This window comes from Zootoca vivipara, chromosome 16 (genome assembly GCF_965207765.1).
Source record: "Zootoca vivipara chromosome 16, rZooViv2.hap1.1, whole genome shotgun sequence".
In the NCBI taxonomy this organism is placed as follows: domain Eukaryota; kingdom Metazoa; phylum Chordata; class Lepidosauria; order Squamata; family Lacertidae; genus Zootoca; species Zootoca vivipara.
The window spans coordinates 41,196,903-41,213,815 of NC_142599.1; the positions used below are offsets into that span (position 1 = coordinate 41,196,903).

Below are 16,913 nucleotides of genomic sequence, written 5' to 3' on the forward strand. Positions count from 1 at the left end.
TGTATCCCTTATGGGGTATCCAAGAGCCCGTATAGAGTCCTTATGTAGGTTTTTTATCGGTAGGAGAAAACAACAGAGGCCAACCAGAGAATATTGAGAATCAAAGCAGCTAGTAAGCCTGAGCTTTATTAAACTGTTGCAACAGGGTTCCCCGCTCACCCCACGCAGGGAGGGAGGAGAGGAACCTAGAACTATGGTGTGCAAGCTCTTACATAGCTCAAGGTAAAGGTAAAGGGACCCCTGACCATTAGGTCCAGTCATGACCGACTCTGGGGTTGCGGCGCTCATCTCACATTATTGGCTGAGGGAGCCGGCGTACAGCTTCTGGGTCATGTGGCCAGCATGACTAAGCCGCTTCTGGTGAACCAGAGCAGCACACGGAAACACCGTTTACCTTCCCGCTGTAGTGGTACCTATTTATCTACTTGCACTTTGACGTGCTTTCAAACTGCTAGGTTGGCAGGAGCTGGGACCGAGCAACGGGAGCTCACCCCCTCGCAGGGATTCGAACGGCCGATCTTCTGATCAGCAAGCCCTAGGTTCTGTGGTTTAACCCACAGCACCACCTGCGTCCCCCTCAAGCTTGACCACCCCCAAAAACATCATACATACATCACTGAAGGGGCGGTCTACAGCAGAAAACCTTCTGTCAGGGTACCTAATAATGATCACTGATTGCTTTTACCAGGGCATCCTAGCCATTCTATTGTGATGGTAAATATTTTAATTCCTGAATCCAGGTCACAGGCTCACCCTATTCATACACAGATACACCCTTAAGACAGGATTTGTGAGCAAAGAGACATTGGGGAGGTGAAATATACTCGGAGTCAAAACAGGAGGCTTTCCCATTTCCTCCCTCCTTGCAGAGAAACATTTGAGGTCAATTTGGGAGAGTCAAAATGGTTTCAGCATTGCTCTCCTGTACTATTTCAGACACGTAGTTTATATACTTATGTATGTATGTGTTTGCCTTGTAAATTTATGAACATATGATTTATATATATGAGACCTTAGAATTCGTATAACACCAGGATTCAGGATCGAGTTTGCTGGCCCTTGTCCAACACGGCAGAGCACCCAGGCACCTGTTTAAAACAGTTACAGCCTCTCCTGAATGATTCAGATGTCACAAAGAAACAGAATAGGGTGTCAGCAGCATACTGACAACACCTTGCCCCAAATGACCGCTTCCAGTAGCTCCCTATATCCAACAGCCCTGGGCAGGGCTGACCCACTCATGAGGCAAGCATAGCTGCCAAGTTATCCCTTTTTTAAAGGGAAATTCCCTTATGCTGAATAGGCTTCCTCGCGAGAAAAGGGAAAACTTGGCAGCTATGGAGGCAAGGTGAAGTGACCGCCTCGGGCGGAAGGATCCACAGGGGCAGCAGGTCTGGCCTCCAAGGGGTCCATCACCCGCTGCCATGGTGGTAAAAGCTCCACCACACTCCTTGGAGGCCGGATCTACCACCTCCTCAGCATGCCTCCCCCCCCCCCGTGTTGCCTCTACAGTGGCCTTTTTGCAAATATGAGGCACTGCTGCTCTCACCCTCAGCTTGTTCCTGATGTAGATCATGGAATCATAGCATTGGAAGGGACCCCCAAGGGTCATCTAGTCCAACCCCCTGCAATGCAGGAATCTTTTGCCCAACACTGGGCTAGAACTTTTGACTCTGAGATGAAGAGTCTCACGCTGAGCTATCCCAAGCAGATACAGTATTCACTCACCCCTTCTTACCTGATGGGGGAGGTGGGGCACCATTTTGTGGTTTGCCTCGGGGGTCAAAACATAGGGCAGCCCTGGGGTGCCCATTATGGGAAGCCAGCAAGCACGATCCGGGCACAAGAGCAGCCCTCTCCCCTCATGTGGTTTCCAGCAACTGGGATTCAGAAGCATGGCTGCCTCCATCATGAAGAGGCAGCCATGCTTCTGAATCCCAGTTGCTGGAAACCACATGAGGGGAGAGTGCAACCACTGTGGCTACTAGCCCTCGATAACCCTCTCCTCCTCCTCCTCCTCCTCCATGAATTTGTCTGATTTCCTTTCGAAGCCACCCAGGTTGGTGGCCATCACCGCCTTCTGTGGGAGGGGGATGTAGTTGGGTGCTAGGCCCTTTGGCCACCTCATGAGAAGACTCCCTGGAAAAGACCCTGATGTTGGGAAAGATGGAGGGCACAAGGAGAAGGGGATGACAGAGGATGAGATGGTTGGACAGTGTTCTTGAAGCTACAAACATGAGTTTGACCAAACTGCGGGAGGAAGTGGAAGACAGGAGTGCTTGGCGTGCTCTGGTCCAGTGTTTCCCAAGCTTGGGCCTCCAGCTGTTTTCGGACTACAATTCCCATCATTCCTGACCACTGGTCTTGCTAGCTAGGGATGATGGGAGTTGTAGTCCAAAAAAGCTGGCGGCCCAAGGTTGGGAAACGCTGCTCTGGTCCATGGGGTCACGAAGAGGCGGACACGACTAAACGACTAAACAACAACAACAAATCTTAGCGAAACAGCCATAATACTAAAGATAATTATTAGAAAAATAATGACAATTATGGTCCATCAGTATCTCTCTTTAAGGGGAGACACTCTCTCCTTTTTCTCCTTCGGGCCCCGCCTTTTCCTCCTCCGGAAGTGACGCAACCAACCCGCCTTCTCCCGCTCGGCTTTCCGGAGGAAGTGACGTTGTCCTCCTGCCCGCCGGTCTGCGCGCGGCCTGGCACCCTCCCTCCGCCGGAAGTGACGCGCGGGTTGAGTCAGGGCCCAGTGGGCGGCCGACGAGGCGTTTCCGTTTCCGGTGGCTGGAGGCTGGGGGTGGGTGAGGGACTTTTGAGGGGGGGAAGCGAGAGAAACGAGAGAGAGGGAAAGAAAGAAGGAAGGAAGGAGGAAGGGAAAGGTAGACGGGGGGCAGAGGGGATAATAGAGGAAAGCGGGACGCGGAGGGAGGAGGAAGAGGAGCAGCCCAAGCGGAAGGACGGAGCCCCGAGGCGGAGGCGGCTCAGGTGAGAGGCAGGAGGCGGCGGCCTTGGATTCGGGGAGGGGGATGGGTGGGGTCGGGAAAGGGGTATTGGGAGCTCTGGGGGAGGGGAGGGGGCCCTGGACGCCCCTGGGTGCGCCCCCCACCCAAGAGGGGCTTCCTGAGGTCTCCGGCCTGGTCTGTCTCGGCGATGAAAGGGGGTCGGAGGGGATGAAGCTCAGCGGAGTCTGGCTCCAGTCTCTCTGCCATTCAGCCAGGCCCACCTCGCAGGGTTACGGGGGGGGGATGGATTCCGGGGTGGGTGGAGGGGGGGAGGCGGGGGGGGGAGAGGACAGCAAATAGAGTATGGATAGGACTCTTTGCTCAGGGTTGAAAATCAGCATGTAATTTAAAATCAGACTTTTGAGGGGGCAGAGGGAGGTATCATTCGGGGGGGGCAGGGGTGAGAAGGGGGAAGGTTCCCTCTCACGTTGCACACACACACATATTTATAACACACACGTATGGGGCGTTTGGTATTACTTCACCCTCGTGTGGCACTGCCAAGTGTTCAGAGGGCTTTGCGTCATATCTGCTTGCAATCCTTACAATGGCCATGCAAGGTAAATCTGCATTCTTGCTTCCCCACAAAAAAAAAACACAAGATTGCAAATGGGGAGGGGGTAACTGTTTGTGTGCAAGTGGCTTTCCTAGTAGGCCACCTAGTTTGCTCCTGGCCGAGGTGAGATTTGAACCAGGGGCTGCCTCGTTTACCCTGCACCGGGTCTCAATATGTAGTTTAGGTGTGTAAGCTTGTGTCTGAGGAACAAAATGTGACCGTGGAAGAGGGATGCCCTGTGGGTTGGGGAGAGAACTATGGCAGAGAGATGGCCGAATGGGTGATTGTGGATATGCTGCTGTTATTGTTCTTGATTGACCCCAAACGTAACAGTTACAGTGAGGAAATCCTTTTCCCCAAAATGTGGGGAAAGGGTTTGGGGAGGAGCTTAGGCAAGTTCGAGGAGGAGGAGGAGATCTAAAGCTCCCAAGTTCAGGAGCAGTGTGCTTCCGAATGCCAGTTTCTGACAAGGCAAAGCCAGCCACAGGGTGGAGGAGGAGGAAAAGAACGTGCTTTATTCTCGCAGCCATCCTGCGAGGTAGGTCAACTAACAAGACATCACCCAGCCGAAACCGCCTTCTTGGAATTTGAACCCGGGCGTGAATCTTAACTCTTGCATTGCGAGAGAGGGTTGCCTTTAGGTGGAACTGGGCTCTGGAGGTAGCTGCCTGCCTTCCTCTGCCCTCAAAATCTTCAGAGCCAAGGCTGTCTTTTTCCTTCCAGTGCTGGGAGGCGAAGGGTGTTCCTCTGCAGGGAGTGGGGCCCGTCCCCCCCCCCTTGTAGGGAGTGCCAGGCGCTCTGCAGGAAGTCTTTGGAGCATTGTTAGAGCGCAGGGAGCAGGTAATCCTTTTATGACTCCCCCCTTAACATTTTTTTGCCCGATCAGTCAGAAGAAGGAAGGAGAAATCTTCCCCTCTCAAATCCCAGTTGTTGGGCTGTAGGGGGGGGGGGTGTTCTCTTGGCTTAAAATAGTCTCTCGGTGACTTCACTGTTCAAACACGGGTGTGGTGGAGGGAGAGGAAGCCAGGAAGAAAAGGTCTCTGGGGGAGGACCGGCTGGAGAGGCTCATGGGCCCCCACCAGCCATCCTGTGAAGGCTGCCAGACAGAGCAGCTTTCCTGCAACCGGGCAGCCGTGTGTGTGGTGTGTGTCTGCTGATAAGGGTTTGGCCTCTGCATTCACAGCCTTTCCAGTGGGGTCGGGAAGGCTTTTCCTAACACGGGGTCTGGTTATGGGATGCCCTCCCCACTTCCCCCTGTGGCTTTGCCCTACTTCCAAGCAGAGCCCCCACTCCCGACCCCGTGCTGGTGAAGCTTTGGCAGGCACAAACTTGCACAGCTACCTCCCCTCCCTGCTCAAGGGCCTCCTCTGTCCTGACTTGCCCCTTTGGCAGCCCCTGCACTTGGGGAGCTGTTCTGGTAGCAGGGATTGAGCACCCCCCCCTGCCTGCTGGGGGGGGGGGCAAGTGATGGCTCTTTGGGAAATGGCTTACTTGTCTAGAGACTGGCCTGAGTGTTGCTTCCAGGGCAGGGAACCCACAGGGACACGGAAGGCCACCCATCAGTGGATTGGGCTTGATGGGGGTTTCATCGATATGGAATAATCTGAATTAGACGTGGATATTTCTCCTTCTTCCGGTGGGACTTGGGGTTGTTCCACACACGCCGGTGGCCTGCCCCATAGTTGTTGGTCCAGGGTGGGAGGCCAGCCCCCTAACTGAGCTCCCTCCCAACTCAGGAGAACTCCCCCCCCCCCAACCTCTCTTGTGGCTCTAAAACTTTGCTGGTCGCTGGCTTGCCATTTTCTTGGGGTAAAGGGCAAGATCAATAAGTAGAATCTGGCGACATTGACGATTATTTGTGGTTGGGAATTGGCGATGAGGGAACCGCCTTGTGATGGCTGCTTATGACAAAGCCATGGAATTCTGCATGGTGGTTATCCTGGGCTGGGAAAGTTCAGCAGCTAATAAGTCCTAGAAAGTAATCATGGTCTCCCCCCCCCCCTTTCTCTCCTCCCCCTCTACCCTTGGAACATCCAGCAGGAGCAGAAAAATGAAGGCAGGCTGCCCCATTGTGGAGAAGCCAGAGGGCGGAGGAGGTAAGAATCCCACCCATCGAACCCTTGGGCTCTGTGAATTCAGAGGCCAGACTTCTTCTAAGAAGTTTGACATCTTCTTTGTGAAGAAACTGTCCTGTCTTCTCCTTCTTGAGATGTTATCTTGGCAGATGCCATTGCTTCAGGACTGATCCAGGCTGTTGGCCTTGCAGCTTGCTTTAGTGGGCTCTCCAGACAGGAGAACAAAGTGATAAGGTGGTTTGGGTGGGTGGAGAGACACTGCAGAGGACTTTGACTCCATAGTGGTGACCATATCAGTCCACAAGTCTTGAGACCGCTTGGTACTATTGATGATGTGAAGCAGGATGGAGGAACTGGACTCCAACTGCCACTGTCCTCCTCACCATTGGCCAATTGCTATGCTGGCTGCTGGGAGGTGGAGCCCTGCAGCGTCTAGAGGACCTCACAGGTTCCTGATCCCTGGTGTCAAAGAAGCCAAAATGGTGTGAGGACCAGGGACTACACAATGCTTCCTCCTGGGATCTTGCACCTCAGAAGCAGCAATAGCTTTAGAGCCCAGTTAGGCTTACTGTAATAGCCAGGTGACCACCACAGAGGCTCTCTCCATGGAAAGAAAGTGGCTCTTCAACAGTTGGGACCCTCATTCCTCTTCTGCCCCTGAAGGCTCCCTCTGTCTTTGGCCTTCTCTCCAGGCTACCACTTCCCAGACTGGGCCTACAAGACGGAGTCCAGCCCAGGCTCCCGCCAGATCCAGCTTTGGCACTTCATCTTGGAGCTGCTGCAGAAGGAGGAGTTCCGGCATGTCATTGCCTGGCAGCAGGGGGAGTACGGGGAGTTCGTCATCAAGGACCCCGACGAGGTGGCGCGGCTGTGGGGCCGGAGGAAGTGCAAGCCCCAGATGAACTACGACAAGCTCAGCCGGGCCCTCAGGTGAGGGGTAGCAGGGTGCGGGCCCATGGAATGTGGGAGTTGAGGGCCTGAGTAAGAGGAGCTTGACCTTTGTCTTGTCAGCAAAGTCATCCCTGTCAGGTTTGAAATTGGCCCTGGTGGAGACTTCTGCAAGGGTAGAAGGCTGGGCTCCTCTCTCTCTCTCTCTCTCTCTCTCTCTCTCTCTCTCTCTCTCTCAAGTAGGGCAATATGGGATACTTGCTCTCTGTGGTTTTCAGGGTTCTGCAATCTGAAGTGCTTTGGGTGCAATCCTAGGCCTGCGTCCAAAGCAATAAGGAGTCCTTTCGAAGGCAGAAGGTTTTCCTCTGAGAATTGTGCTGTCAGCCTTCCAGGAAGTTTCCTAATCCCGTTCTGCGTCTACTCGGAAAAGTCCAGAGGGCGGAGGGTACAAAATGGATCCCTAGATCAGCCACAGCTGGATTCCTGGGATTCAATTCCCTTATCGTGAAAGTGAGGCTTGAACGTAGCCATGCCGTTTAGGGTAGCACACAAAGTTTCAGACTTGTAGATTTGGAAGGGATCCCAAGGGTCATCTAATCCAACCCCCTGCAGTGCAGGAACCGCAGTTAAGCCATAAGAACATTGGAAGAGCCTGACGGTTGGGTGAGGTCCTGGGGGTCATTTAGTCCAGCATCCTGTCCCCACAGTGGCCAGCCAGGTGCCTTGATGGGAAGCTCACAAACCCTGAGGTTTCCAGCAGCTGTCATTCAGAGGTACTTCTTGCCTTCCACAGTGGCGAGAGAACAGAGCCATCAGGGTTAGCAGCAACCATTCAGGGGTCTCTGTAAGCTGAAAGGTTCAGGATCTTACAATCTTGGCTGTTTGGGCCTTGCAAAGTTAGTCTGGGGGAGGGGACAGACCTTGACTGAGACTCTCTCTGGGCTTCAGAGGGCTAACTGGGGAACAGGCTTGGTCATACAGGAGAAGAGGTAGCCTGAGAGCGATCCTCGGGTATCTGAAGGGCTGTCACATGAAAGATGGAGCGAGCTTGTTTTCTGCTGACCCAGAAGAAAGGACCCAAACCATAAATTCAAATGACAAGAGAGGACATTCTGACTAAACATCCGGAGGAACTTTCTGAAAGTAAGAGCTGTTCTGCTGTGGAACGGAAGGTGGTGGACTCTCCTTCTTTGGAGGTTTTTAAGCAGAGGTTGGCTGGCCACCTGCCAGGGATCCTTTAGTTGTGATTCCTGCATTCCAGGCGGTTAGGCTAGGTGACCTTTGAGGTGATCCCTTCCAACCCTACAATTCTGTGTTTCTGTGACTCTAGGAGGGTGGTGGTTGGGACAGGCCCACTGCAAATCTGGGGTGCTGTATCCAGTGCAGGAGTCTGGCTGGTTCCTGCAATGGGCTCTGCTTCCACAATGCATCCTAGGCAGCCCTCTGTTAGGGCCGCTGGGGTGCCTCTTCTTGGTCCTCTGCAAGGCTCCCTGCATTCTTGTCCTTGTCCCCCTCCGCTTCTGGCTCTCTCACCCTCTCCTCCTCCCGATGAGGCAGCCAGAGCTGTTGAGCCAGTGCCAAGACCTGAGGGCGCACGCCATGCGGTGAACAGGTTGCCTCTTCCCTTTGGCTTCTGTCCCCAGGAGGGGGTAGCTGAGCAGAGGGGAGCCCACGGACTTGGCTGCCGCTCTGCCTTCTGCTCAACTCCTCAGTGGCGGAGGCCGAGATCAGCAAACAAGGCGGCAACCTGTGCGTAATGGGAGAGGAAGGAAGTGACAGGTCGGAGGATGCAGGCCTAGCCATTGATCCCAGGGAGGAGGAGAGGCAGAGCCCTGCCCTCGCCACTTCCAGAAGCCTCCAAATGGCACCAGGGAGACAAAGCAGCACGGCTGGCCCGACAGGTTGACAGGAGGAACAAGAGGAAACCCGTCTCCCATTTTGTTCTTCCCTTCAGGCACCTCTTTCAGGAACAGCGGAAGTTGCCTTCTGTCTTACCCAGTATTGACAACACTGATTGGCAGCATTAGCAGCTTGCCTGGTTGTGGTCTGTGAGGACGCTCCTCTGCCCTGCCTGGAGATCCCCACGGGGTCTGGGCCCAGGAATCTTCTGTGTGCAAAGCAGATGTTCCATTAATGAGCTCCAACCCTCCCTGTAAAAATAAAGGAGGCTTCTAGGTGTTGCAGTCTTATGCTAAGGCAGACTCTTGGTCCATCAAGCTCAGGATTGTAGACACTGACTGGCATCAGCAGCTCTCCAGGGTTCCAGGCCGGGGACATTCCCAGCACTAGCTGGCCTTGCCAGGGATTGAACCCGGGGCCTTCTGCAGCCAAAGCAGGTGTTCTCACCACTGAATTACGGCCCCTTTCTTACAGATCAACTAAGATTCCAGGCCTTTGTGTTTCCAAATAAAGGGCTGATCTCAGTAGGAATGTGGGAGGCTTCCAGGGATTGAACCCAGGGCCTTCTGCAGGCAACCCCAGTGCTTTCCCCACTGAGCTGTCTGGACATAGCATTCCTCACGGTTGGCTGGCACCCTTATTTCCTTCCTTCCTTTAACCATTTGGCAGATACTACTATAATAAGCGGATCCTCCACAAAACAAAAGGCAAGAGGTTCACCTACAAGTTCAACTTCAACAAGCTGGTGATGCCCAACTACCCCTTCATCAACATCCGGCCAACAGGTAAGAAGAAGGACGTTGAGCGCCTCTCCTCCTTGTCAGGTGGAGGACGTGGGGCCACGCATTGCGGGTCCATCCCAAGAGCAGGGGACCATGGAGGTTGGGGGAGAACATCAGTTCACTTCCCATGGAAAGGCAAACCAGCGCCAACTAATCCTTTCCAAAAGAGCCGTTGGACAGCAGAACGGACTCTCTTGGAAGGTGAGGACTCTCCTCCCTTGGTGGTTTTCAAACCCTACAATTCTGTGTTTCTGTTACCACGGAGGAAAGAACCTGCTGTCTTGGAATAACATTAGGGCTCCTGCAGGAACAAGTCTGGGCAGTTGCTGCCTGATGTTGCTTGTTCCAGTTCCCTTTCTTCTTCCTCTCGGGTCCGCCCTGCATTTGCCTCTCTCTCGCTCTCCTTCCTTCCCTCCCTCCCTCCTGGCCGCCTGGGGCTGGCACTGAGCAGGCAAGGAGAGTGCTGGAGCCCTGGAATGCCTCCCAGTATGATTGCAGCCTGTTTTCTTTCTTCTCCCCTGTGGGGAGGTTGACGCAACAAACCTGTTTGGCCCTTGCCTCCTTTGCCCTCGCCCCAGATATTGGCGCTTCCTTTCTTGTGGGAAGTGGCAGCCTAGGTGGCGTGTGGGGGCTTTGTGCCTGCGTGTTTCCAAAGGTGATTTTTCTATCATCATTATTATTATTGCTTTTTTATCCCACAAGGTGGCATATATGGTTCTCCCCTCTTCTCATCTTCTCATTTAATCCCCGCAACAACCCTGTGAGGTAGGTTAGGACACATGGTGAGCTTTCATGGCTTGAGTGGGAATTTGAGCCCTGGTCTCTCCCACGTCCAAAATAATAATAGTAATAATAGTAATAATAATAATAATATATTTATACCCCACTCATCTGGCTGGGCTTCCCCAGCCCCTCTGGGTGGCTCCCAACAGACTATTAAACAGAACAAAACATTCAAAACTTCCCTAAATAGGACTGCCTTCAGATAGTTGTTTATTTCCTTGACATCTAATGGGAGGGCGTTCCACAGAGCAGGAGCCACTACCGAAAAGGCCCTCTGCCTGGCTCCCTGCAACCTCACTTCTCTCAGGGAGGGAACTTTCAGAAGGCCCACGGCGCTGGACCTCAGTGTCTCAGCTGGATGATGGGGGTGGAGATGCTCCTTCAGGTATACTGGGCCTTTGAGGCCGTTTGAGGTCAGCACCAACTGGGCCTTTGAGGTCAGCACCAACATGCAAAAAGCTCCTTACAGACCCTCTTGGGCATTATAGTTGGCAAAGTGGGGTCCTAATGGCTATGTTCAGGAGGTGCGTTTGGCACCTTCCTGGTACAGTGCCTGCCATACACTGCAGACTCACTTTTTCACCCTGGGCCTTTGACCCTGGAGATACCTCTGTGTATTTCCAGGTCCCGCCCTATTCCTGTAATTTGTTTTAAACTGTTTTGAACAACTGAACCTTAGACTGTTGCCACCTGCCCTGGAACCTGATGGTGAAGGGCAGGCAAGAAGTTGAATGAATAAATAATAATGATGGTGATAATTTTTGTGGGCTGGAGCTTTAAGAGGGGGGTTGTGAGGCTTGGGGCTGCTCCTTGAGGCCAGGGCACTTGGTGGGCAAGCCCCTGCAGAAGCTTGCCTGCCCCTCGCAACGCTCAGACAGGCCTCCATTCCTCATGCCCCTCCGTCTCCTCCTTCCTCAGGTGTCGTCCCCCAAAGCGCTCCTCCTGTCCCGTCGGCCTCGTCCCACTTCCAGTTTTCCCCACTGGACAGCCACTCGCCCACCGAGGACGCCCAGCCCAGCCGCTTCTCCGGCCGGCCCCTCGCCTCGTCTGGCCAGGAGACCCTGAACAACGGTGGCCGCGGCGAGAAGTCTTCTCCAGCTCCAGAGAGGGAGGGAGGGTCTCCGGACTGGCGCCACGGAGTGGACCTGCTGGCCTCCCGCAATTCCGCTGCCTCCGCTGCTTCCACAGGTGGGGTGAGCCACCCGAAGCGCAAGCCGGACTTGGTGCTGCCCCTCTTTGGACGGTCGGGGATGTACCCCGACCCGCATAGCCCTTTCGCCGTCTCCCCACTGCCAAGCCGTGGAGGGGTCTTGAACGTCCCCATCTCGCCGGCCCTGTCGCTGACCCCCACCATCTTCTCGTACAGCCCCTCCCCGGGCATGAGCCCCTTTGCGGTGGGTGGCAGCTGCTTCTCCTTCAACCCCGAGGAGATGAAGCACTACCTCCACTCGCAGGCCTGCTCTGTCTTTAACTACCACCTCAGCCCACGGACTTTCCCCCGCTACCCGGGCCTTCTCATCCCACCCTTCCCCTGCCAGCTGCCTCCGGAGGACCCAGCCCAGTTCCCCATCAAGCTACAGCCCCCGCCTGTCGGCCGCAAGAACCGCGAGCGGCCAGAGAGCGGCGGCAGGCCCGGGGCCCCTCCGCCGTCATCCCCCCAGATCAAAGTGGAGCCCCTGGCAGACCGCCAGGAGCCTGAGGGCAGGGAATCCCCAGGGCGAGAGGGAGGGTGCCGGTCAGCCACCGAGTCGCCCACCTGCAAGAGCACCCAGGAGCAGCGGGAGAAGACCCTCTTTGCGCGGCCAGTGGCCCCCTGCTGGCCAGCAGCGGCAGCAGCTACAGCAACTCACCCCCCAGCGCCCACCCAGGCTGACCTTCTGGCTGAGGGGAAGAAGCCCAAGCAAGAGGACATCTTCATTGAGAAGCCCCCGCGAGAGACGATGGGGGAGCCAGCGGGGGGCCCAGAGAAGCGGGAGGACTCCGCTGCTGTGATGCCCCCCAAGCTGCGCCTCAAGCGGCGCTGGAACGACGACCGGCAGGCGGAGGGCCTCAAGGATGAGCAGGGGGGCAGGAAGCCCTACTGGGGAGCCCTGGACACCCCACACATCCTCCTGGCGCCCAAAGCCGCTGTGGATACTTAGGACTGTAGAGGCCCCATGGCAGGGGCGGTGTTTTTGTGTGTCTGCTTTGTAATGTAGCAAGATTTGCCTAGCCAGGTGGGAAGGGGACCGAGGGGAAAAGGAGGAGTGGGGAGACTAGAATGGTTTTATGAATTCTAGGGTGTGTGTGTGTGTGTGTTGCAGGCAAAAGACTGTCTGCCTTGTTTGCAGCCATGTGGCCCCGTCTATGGCCACTGTCCTGCCTCCTGGCGGGCTTCCACTGACGTGAAAAGACTCTTTTCTCATGAATTCTGCCCTCCTCTTCCCTTACGGTCTTTTACAGAAGCAAGAATCTGTCTGAATGTACATAGTTCTTTTCTCTGGAGATGGGGGGGCAGGGGGTGGACCAGGCAGAGGACTTCCTAGCCATTCAGAACTGGAAATGTGTCTCGTACCAAGCTAGGAAAAATGCTTTATTTAGCCACCAGGACATTGCACTGTCTTTGATCCTTTTTAAAAGTGGGGATAGCAGGAAGAGGAGATGGAAATGAGACTTGGTAGAGCTGGCGGCTGCCCCCTGGGGCAGGGGAGCCTGGGGTCTGGGCCGGCTGGAATGAGGGCTTGGCAACCATAAGTGTTACTTTTAGGACTTAGGGGGGAGGGAGGGGGACACACTGAATGGTCATGTTTTTTAACAAAAGCTTTTTTTTTTGAAAAATATTGAAGAAGCCATGATGAGCAATTGTAAAACCTTTTCAGGGATGTGCAAGGAATGTGGTTGTAAACGAAAACCTTGAATGCCTTTAACAAGACCCCCCTCTTTAATTTCCCTTGGTGGTTGTGGGCAAGGGGCGTGGGGGGGCAGTTGAGCGGAGAAGCAGCTGGGAGCTCCCACAGAATGACTATCGGGGCATCTTTTTCGGGAAGCAGTGGGAGGGGGAAGCTCCCCCGGCCTTTTCCGTCTTGCCTTAACTGCCTGCTTTGGAGACAAGCGCTGGGAAACGGAGAGGCTTCTGCTTCGGGGCGGGCAGGGTGGTGGGGTGTTGCTTTCTGCTCGGGCCCGGAGAGGGGGCACGTAGCTCAGGGTGTGAAGATGGGCCTGGGTCCTTCTTGCGGTTGCAGCATGGCGGCAGTGCTGGAGAGTTAGGAGCAGAGTTAGGCAGGCCAGATCGGGTTGCCCGTCTTCTGGTGCCCGTGGTCACTGTCATAAAATCCAGAGGCGTGTGGTGGGCAGGACACCCCTGTGGCTGCTCCTCTTCCCCTCTCCCAAGGTGGCCCAAGGAAAGGGAGAGAGCCTGTGTCTGCGGGCACACTTCTTTGATTCCAAGGGCCCTGTGTTGGTGACCCCGCAGAGAGGAGGAGGTCATGACAAGTTCCCTGCTAGAGAGGCGTCTCCCAGTGCCTGTTCTTTTTCCTGCCACTGAGAAGGCGAGGATCCCCTTCCTTCCTTGCTTGCTTGCACACTTGTTGGGGTTTGTGGGCAGTTGTGGCCCCAACACAAAGATCACCCCTGTGCAAACGCTTGCTTTGCCTCTTTGAAGGTCCCCTTGCCAGCCCCCGCACTTCCTCTCTGCCCCCCTACATCTGACCTGGTGCAGTGCATTCCCCCCCAATGTGCGAGCGCAAGCTGCTGCCTCTTCTCTTTGGGCTGGAAGACCTCAGGGAAGCTGTTGGCTACCAGTTTTATTTAAAGACTGGCAAGGATTACCAAGTAAAATACTGTAGCTATGTTTTGGGGATGGCAGTTTTGGGAACGGGGAGGATCTCGCCAGTGTCATGGGCTGTGCCCCCTCTTCTGCTACGAGCGCTGTGTGGCTCTTGCTGGGCTTCACGCCAGCCCACCCACCCCCCTTTTGTGTTGCCCAGCATCCTGCACATGAACAGCCTTATGAACCTTGGAGTGGTGGGGGGGGGCTGCAGGGCTTTCCCCCCAGACAGGCAGGGTTTGGCGGAGGTGGGCTCAAAACTCAGGGACTGAAACATGATGGCCTTTTCTTCCTCCTCTTCTTCAGATGACTACATGCAAATTTCAGTCTATTGTACCCAAGTGCCAGACTCTACGTCAGGCGGAACTGGGGAGGAAATCCTGTTTGGTGGGGGGGGGGGTGTTGCGCGTGAGAAATCCCATTTGCACTTCTTCAGTGAGAATTTGTGTCTTAAAACAAACCCCCTAACCTTTGCTGTTTTTTTTTCTCCTCTGCCTCCCTCCCGTCAATAGCCATGGCAGTGCAGAGCGGGCATGCCCTGTTCAGGGATGGTGCTGAAAGGGCTCAGGGTGCCAGAAGGGCATGGGGGGGGGGCAAAGCGAAGTGATCTGCTGCGTGTGTTTGGGGGGGTGTGGATACGTTTCCCCTTCAGCTGGCTCAGGGAGCCATTGCTGTGGCTTTGCAGGGGCCGCAGCAGGCAAGGCCCCTCCTGGCTTCTATGGGGAGGGGCTCCTCATTTTTTCTATAGGAAAAAGCAGCCACATGCTTTAAAAGCAGAAACGTCTCTCCCATTGTGCCAAATACTCAAGCCAGTGGGCGGCTAAACTCCTATATCGCAACTAATCAAGAGTGGGTTGACCTTTTTAAAAAATAAAAACAAGAATTAAAATACTTTTTTTACAATGTTTAGGTTTTGCTGGCCTTGGGAACATTAGGGAGCAAGGGAACGATGAAGCTTGCAACCTGGCTGCCCAAAAGCCAGCCCCAACAAGGAGGAGAGTAGTTCTTTCTCGGGGGGGGTGAATGAGGGCACCTTCACTCCCCCCCCCACACACACACAGTCACAGCTTGCTTTTTTTTAAGGTTAACAGGCTGGCCTTGGGAAATGGGCCTGACTCAGCCTCTTCTAATGTGCAGGTCCATTTCCTGGCTCACCCCGAAAGAGAGCAGCAGGCATGTTGAGTCTTGCCGCTCCTGCCTCATCGCCCGGGAATCCTGCGCCAGGGGATGCATAATCCCCAAGAGCACCTCGCCCTGGGATGGAGCCGGACTTTGAGGCCAAGATCCACCCTGGGTTCCCTTCCTTCCGGCATGTGGGGAAGGTGGCGCCCGCTCCGTCACCGCCACCCTCCCTTTGGCCAACTGAGAAGCCATTTCCCACCCATGCTCGAGAGGGGGGGACCCAAACCTCTGCCCCCCCCGGGCTGCCCCCCACCCAGACACTGTGGGGCGCTGTTGCCAAACCGCTGTTTTTAGGGCAATGCGCCCCAACCCAAACTTTGGGTTCCCCTCCACACACAAAAAAACATACATACACACATGTAGACGGGCGGGTCATGGGTGATGCATAAAGTCTGCACTTGTCCCATGAAGAGAGGTAGAAAGGGTTTTTATTTAACCTTCAAGGGAGGTTTATATTTGCTTGGTTGCCCTTTAATTAATTCCATAACTGTTTCGCTTTTTTAAGAAATTAACTTTTTTCTCATCTCCCCCCCCCCCCGGTCTTACGGATCCTGATGGGTTTTAAAGAGAGCTATGTCTTTGGTTTGGAATACTTTTGATTAGATTTCTTTTAAAAGAAACGAAACAACTTTGAATTTGTTTTTTTAGTGTTAAAGTGACAAAGTATTTACTGATGACTTTTTAAAATTTATTATTATTGTTAAATCATTTTTCATGAGACATGGTCCTGTCTTTATGATGCTTTGAGAGTCAGCAGGGAGTAAAACACATCCGAACAGCAACTCTAACGCTTGAGGTATTTTTATTTTGTCTGTGTAAAGCAGGATTAAAATTGTGTGTAAAAAAAAAATTTTTTAAGAGAAAAAATGTAAGTAGTCCTCATGCTTTCGTGCAGTGCCTTTTAGACGTTCCACTTTCTATAAAGTCTTCAAAAAAAAGTTTGCATATATATTATATATATGATGTAATGTTATAGAAATATATGTATAATATACATATTTTTTCCAGGGGTATCTGATAGCTCTGTATTTTGTTATGGAAGTTGATATGAAAAGTATTTTACCTCAAATTTAAAAAAGTTAAATAAACCTTTTAAATAAGCCTCTCAGAGTCCTTGAGCCTCTTGCTTTCTTGCAGCCTGGTGGGGACAGAGGCGAGATCCAGGGAACTGTCCATGTGGGAAGAGCAGAAAGAGATGGAAGCTGAGCTCCGTGGAGAACCAGCCTGTGCACTAGGGCTTAGTTCTTCTGTCATCAACTCTGCCCATTGCTCACCACAGCCATGGCTCAGTGGATGGAGTTCCTGCTCTGTGGGCATGGACGGCTGCTGCCTAGTTCTGAAACCCTGCAGAACCCCTGCTAGGCAGGGTAGACACTGCTGACCTATAAGGCAGCTTGTTAATTTCCTGTTGAATCGCCCCTTAATTTGGAAGCCTGAGGACTAGAATCTTGGTTTTTTGTTCTTTAGCTTAGTGGTAGAGCACCTGCTTTGAATGCAGAAGGCCCCGGCTTCAATCACCATTGTCCCCTGCCTGAAACCCTGGAGTGTTGCTGCTGGTCAGTCTAGACCAGGCTTCCTCAGCCTCGGCCCTTCAGATGTTTTGAGACTACAATTCCCATCATCCCTGACCTGCTAGCTAGGGATCATGGGAGTTGTAGGCCAGAAACATCTGGAGGGCCGAGGTTGAGAGAACTAGGTGGGCTTGGCATGAGGCTGACCCTGTAGGGGGAGCTTCCTTTGTTCTGGAAGGACTGTGCCTCAGTTGTGTTCAAGAGCCCCTGGGTGTGCGTTGAAGGCCCAGGATGCAACAAGAAGAGTAAGTAGCTCTGAGTCTGCCCTACCTTGAATTTCCAAGATGGAAGAGAAGGGGAGGCTGCAGAAATTAAATCAAGTCCAGTGCAGTACATTGTCATTTTTTCCGGTTGGTTTTGT

General features: G+C 53.8%; 1 protein-coding gene across 3 annotated transcripts; it reads left to right on the top strand.

Moving 5' to 3' along the window:
* Window positions 1-2,836: 2,836 nt before the first annotated feature.
* On the top strand, window positions 2,837-16,082 carry LOC118076163 (ETS translocation variant 3). 3 transcript variants are annotated; one of them, XM_035098769.3, is made up of 5 exons: window positions 2,837-2,994; window positions 5,605-5,663; window positions 6,335-6,572; window positions 9,099-9,214; window positions 10,913-16,082. In XM_035098769.3, the coding sequence occupies exons 2-5, from the start codon at window positions 5,618-5,620 to the stop codon at window positions 12,133-12,135; spliced, it is 1,623 nt and encodes a 540-aa protein (XP_034954660.1). In that variant the 5' UTR covers window positions 2,837-2,994; window positions 5,605-5,617; the 3' UTR covers window positions 12,136-16,082. The 3 variants fall into 3 exon arrangements, with proteins under 3 accessions (XP_034954660.1, XP_060125336.1, XP_088515967.1); XM_060269353.2 differs by having other exon boundaries at window positions 2,838-2,994; window positions 5,608-5,663; XM_088659841.1 differs by lacking the exon at window positions 2,837-2,994 and adding an exon at window positions 3,493-4,407.
* Window positions 16,083-16,913: the final 831 nt, after the last annotated feature.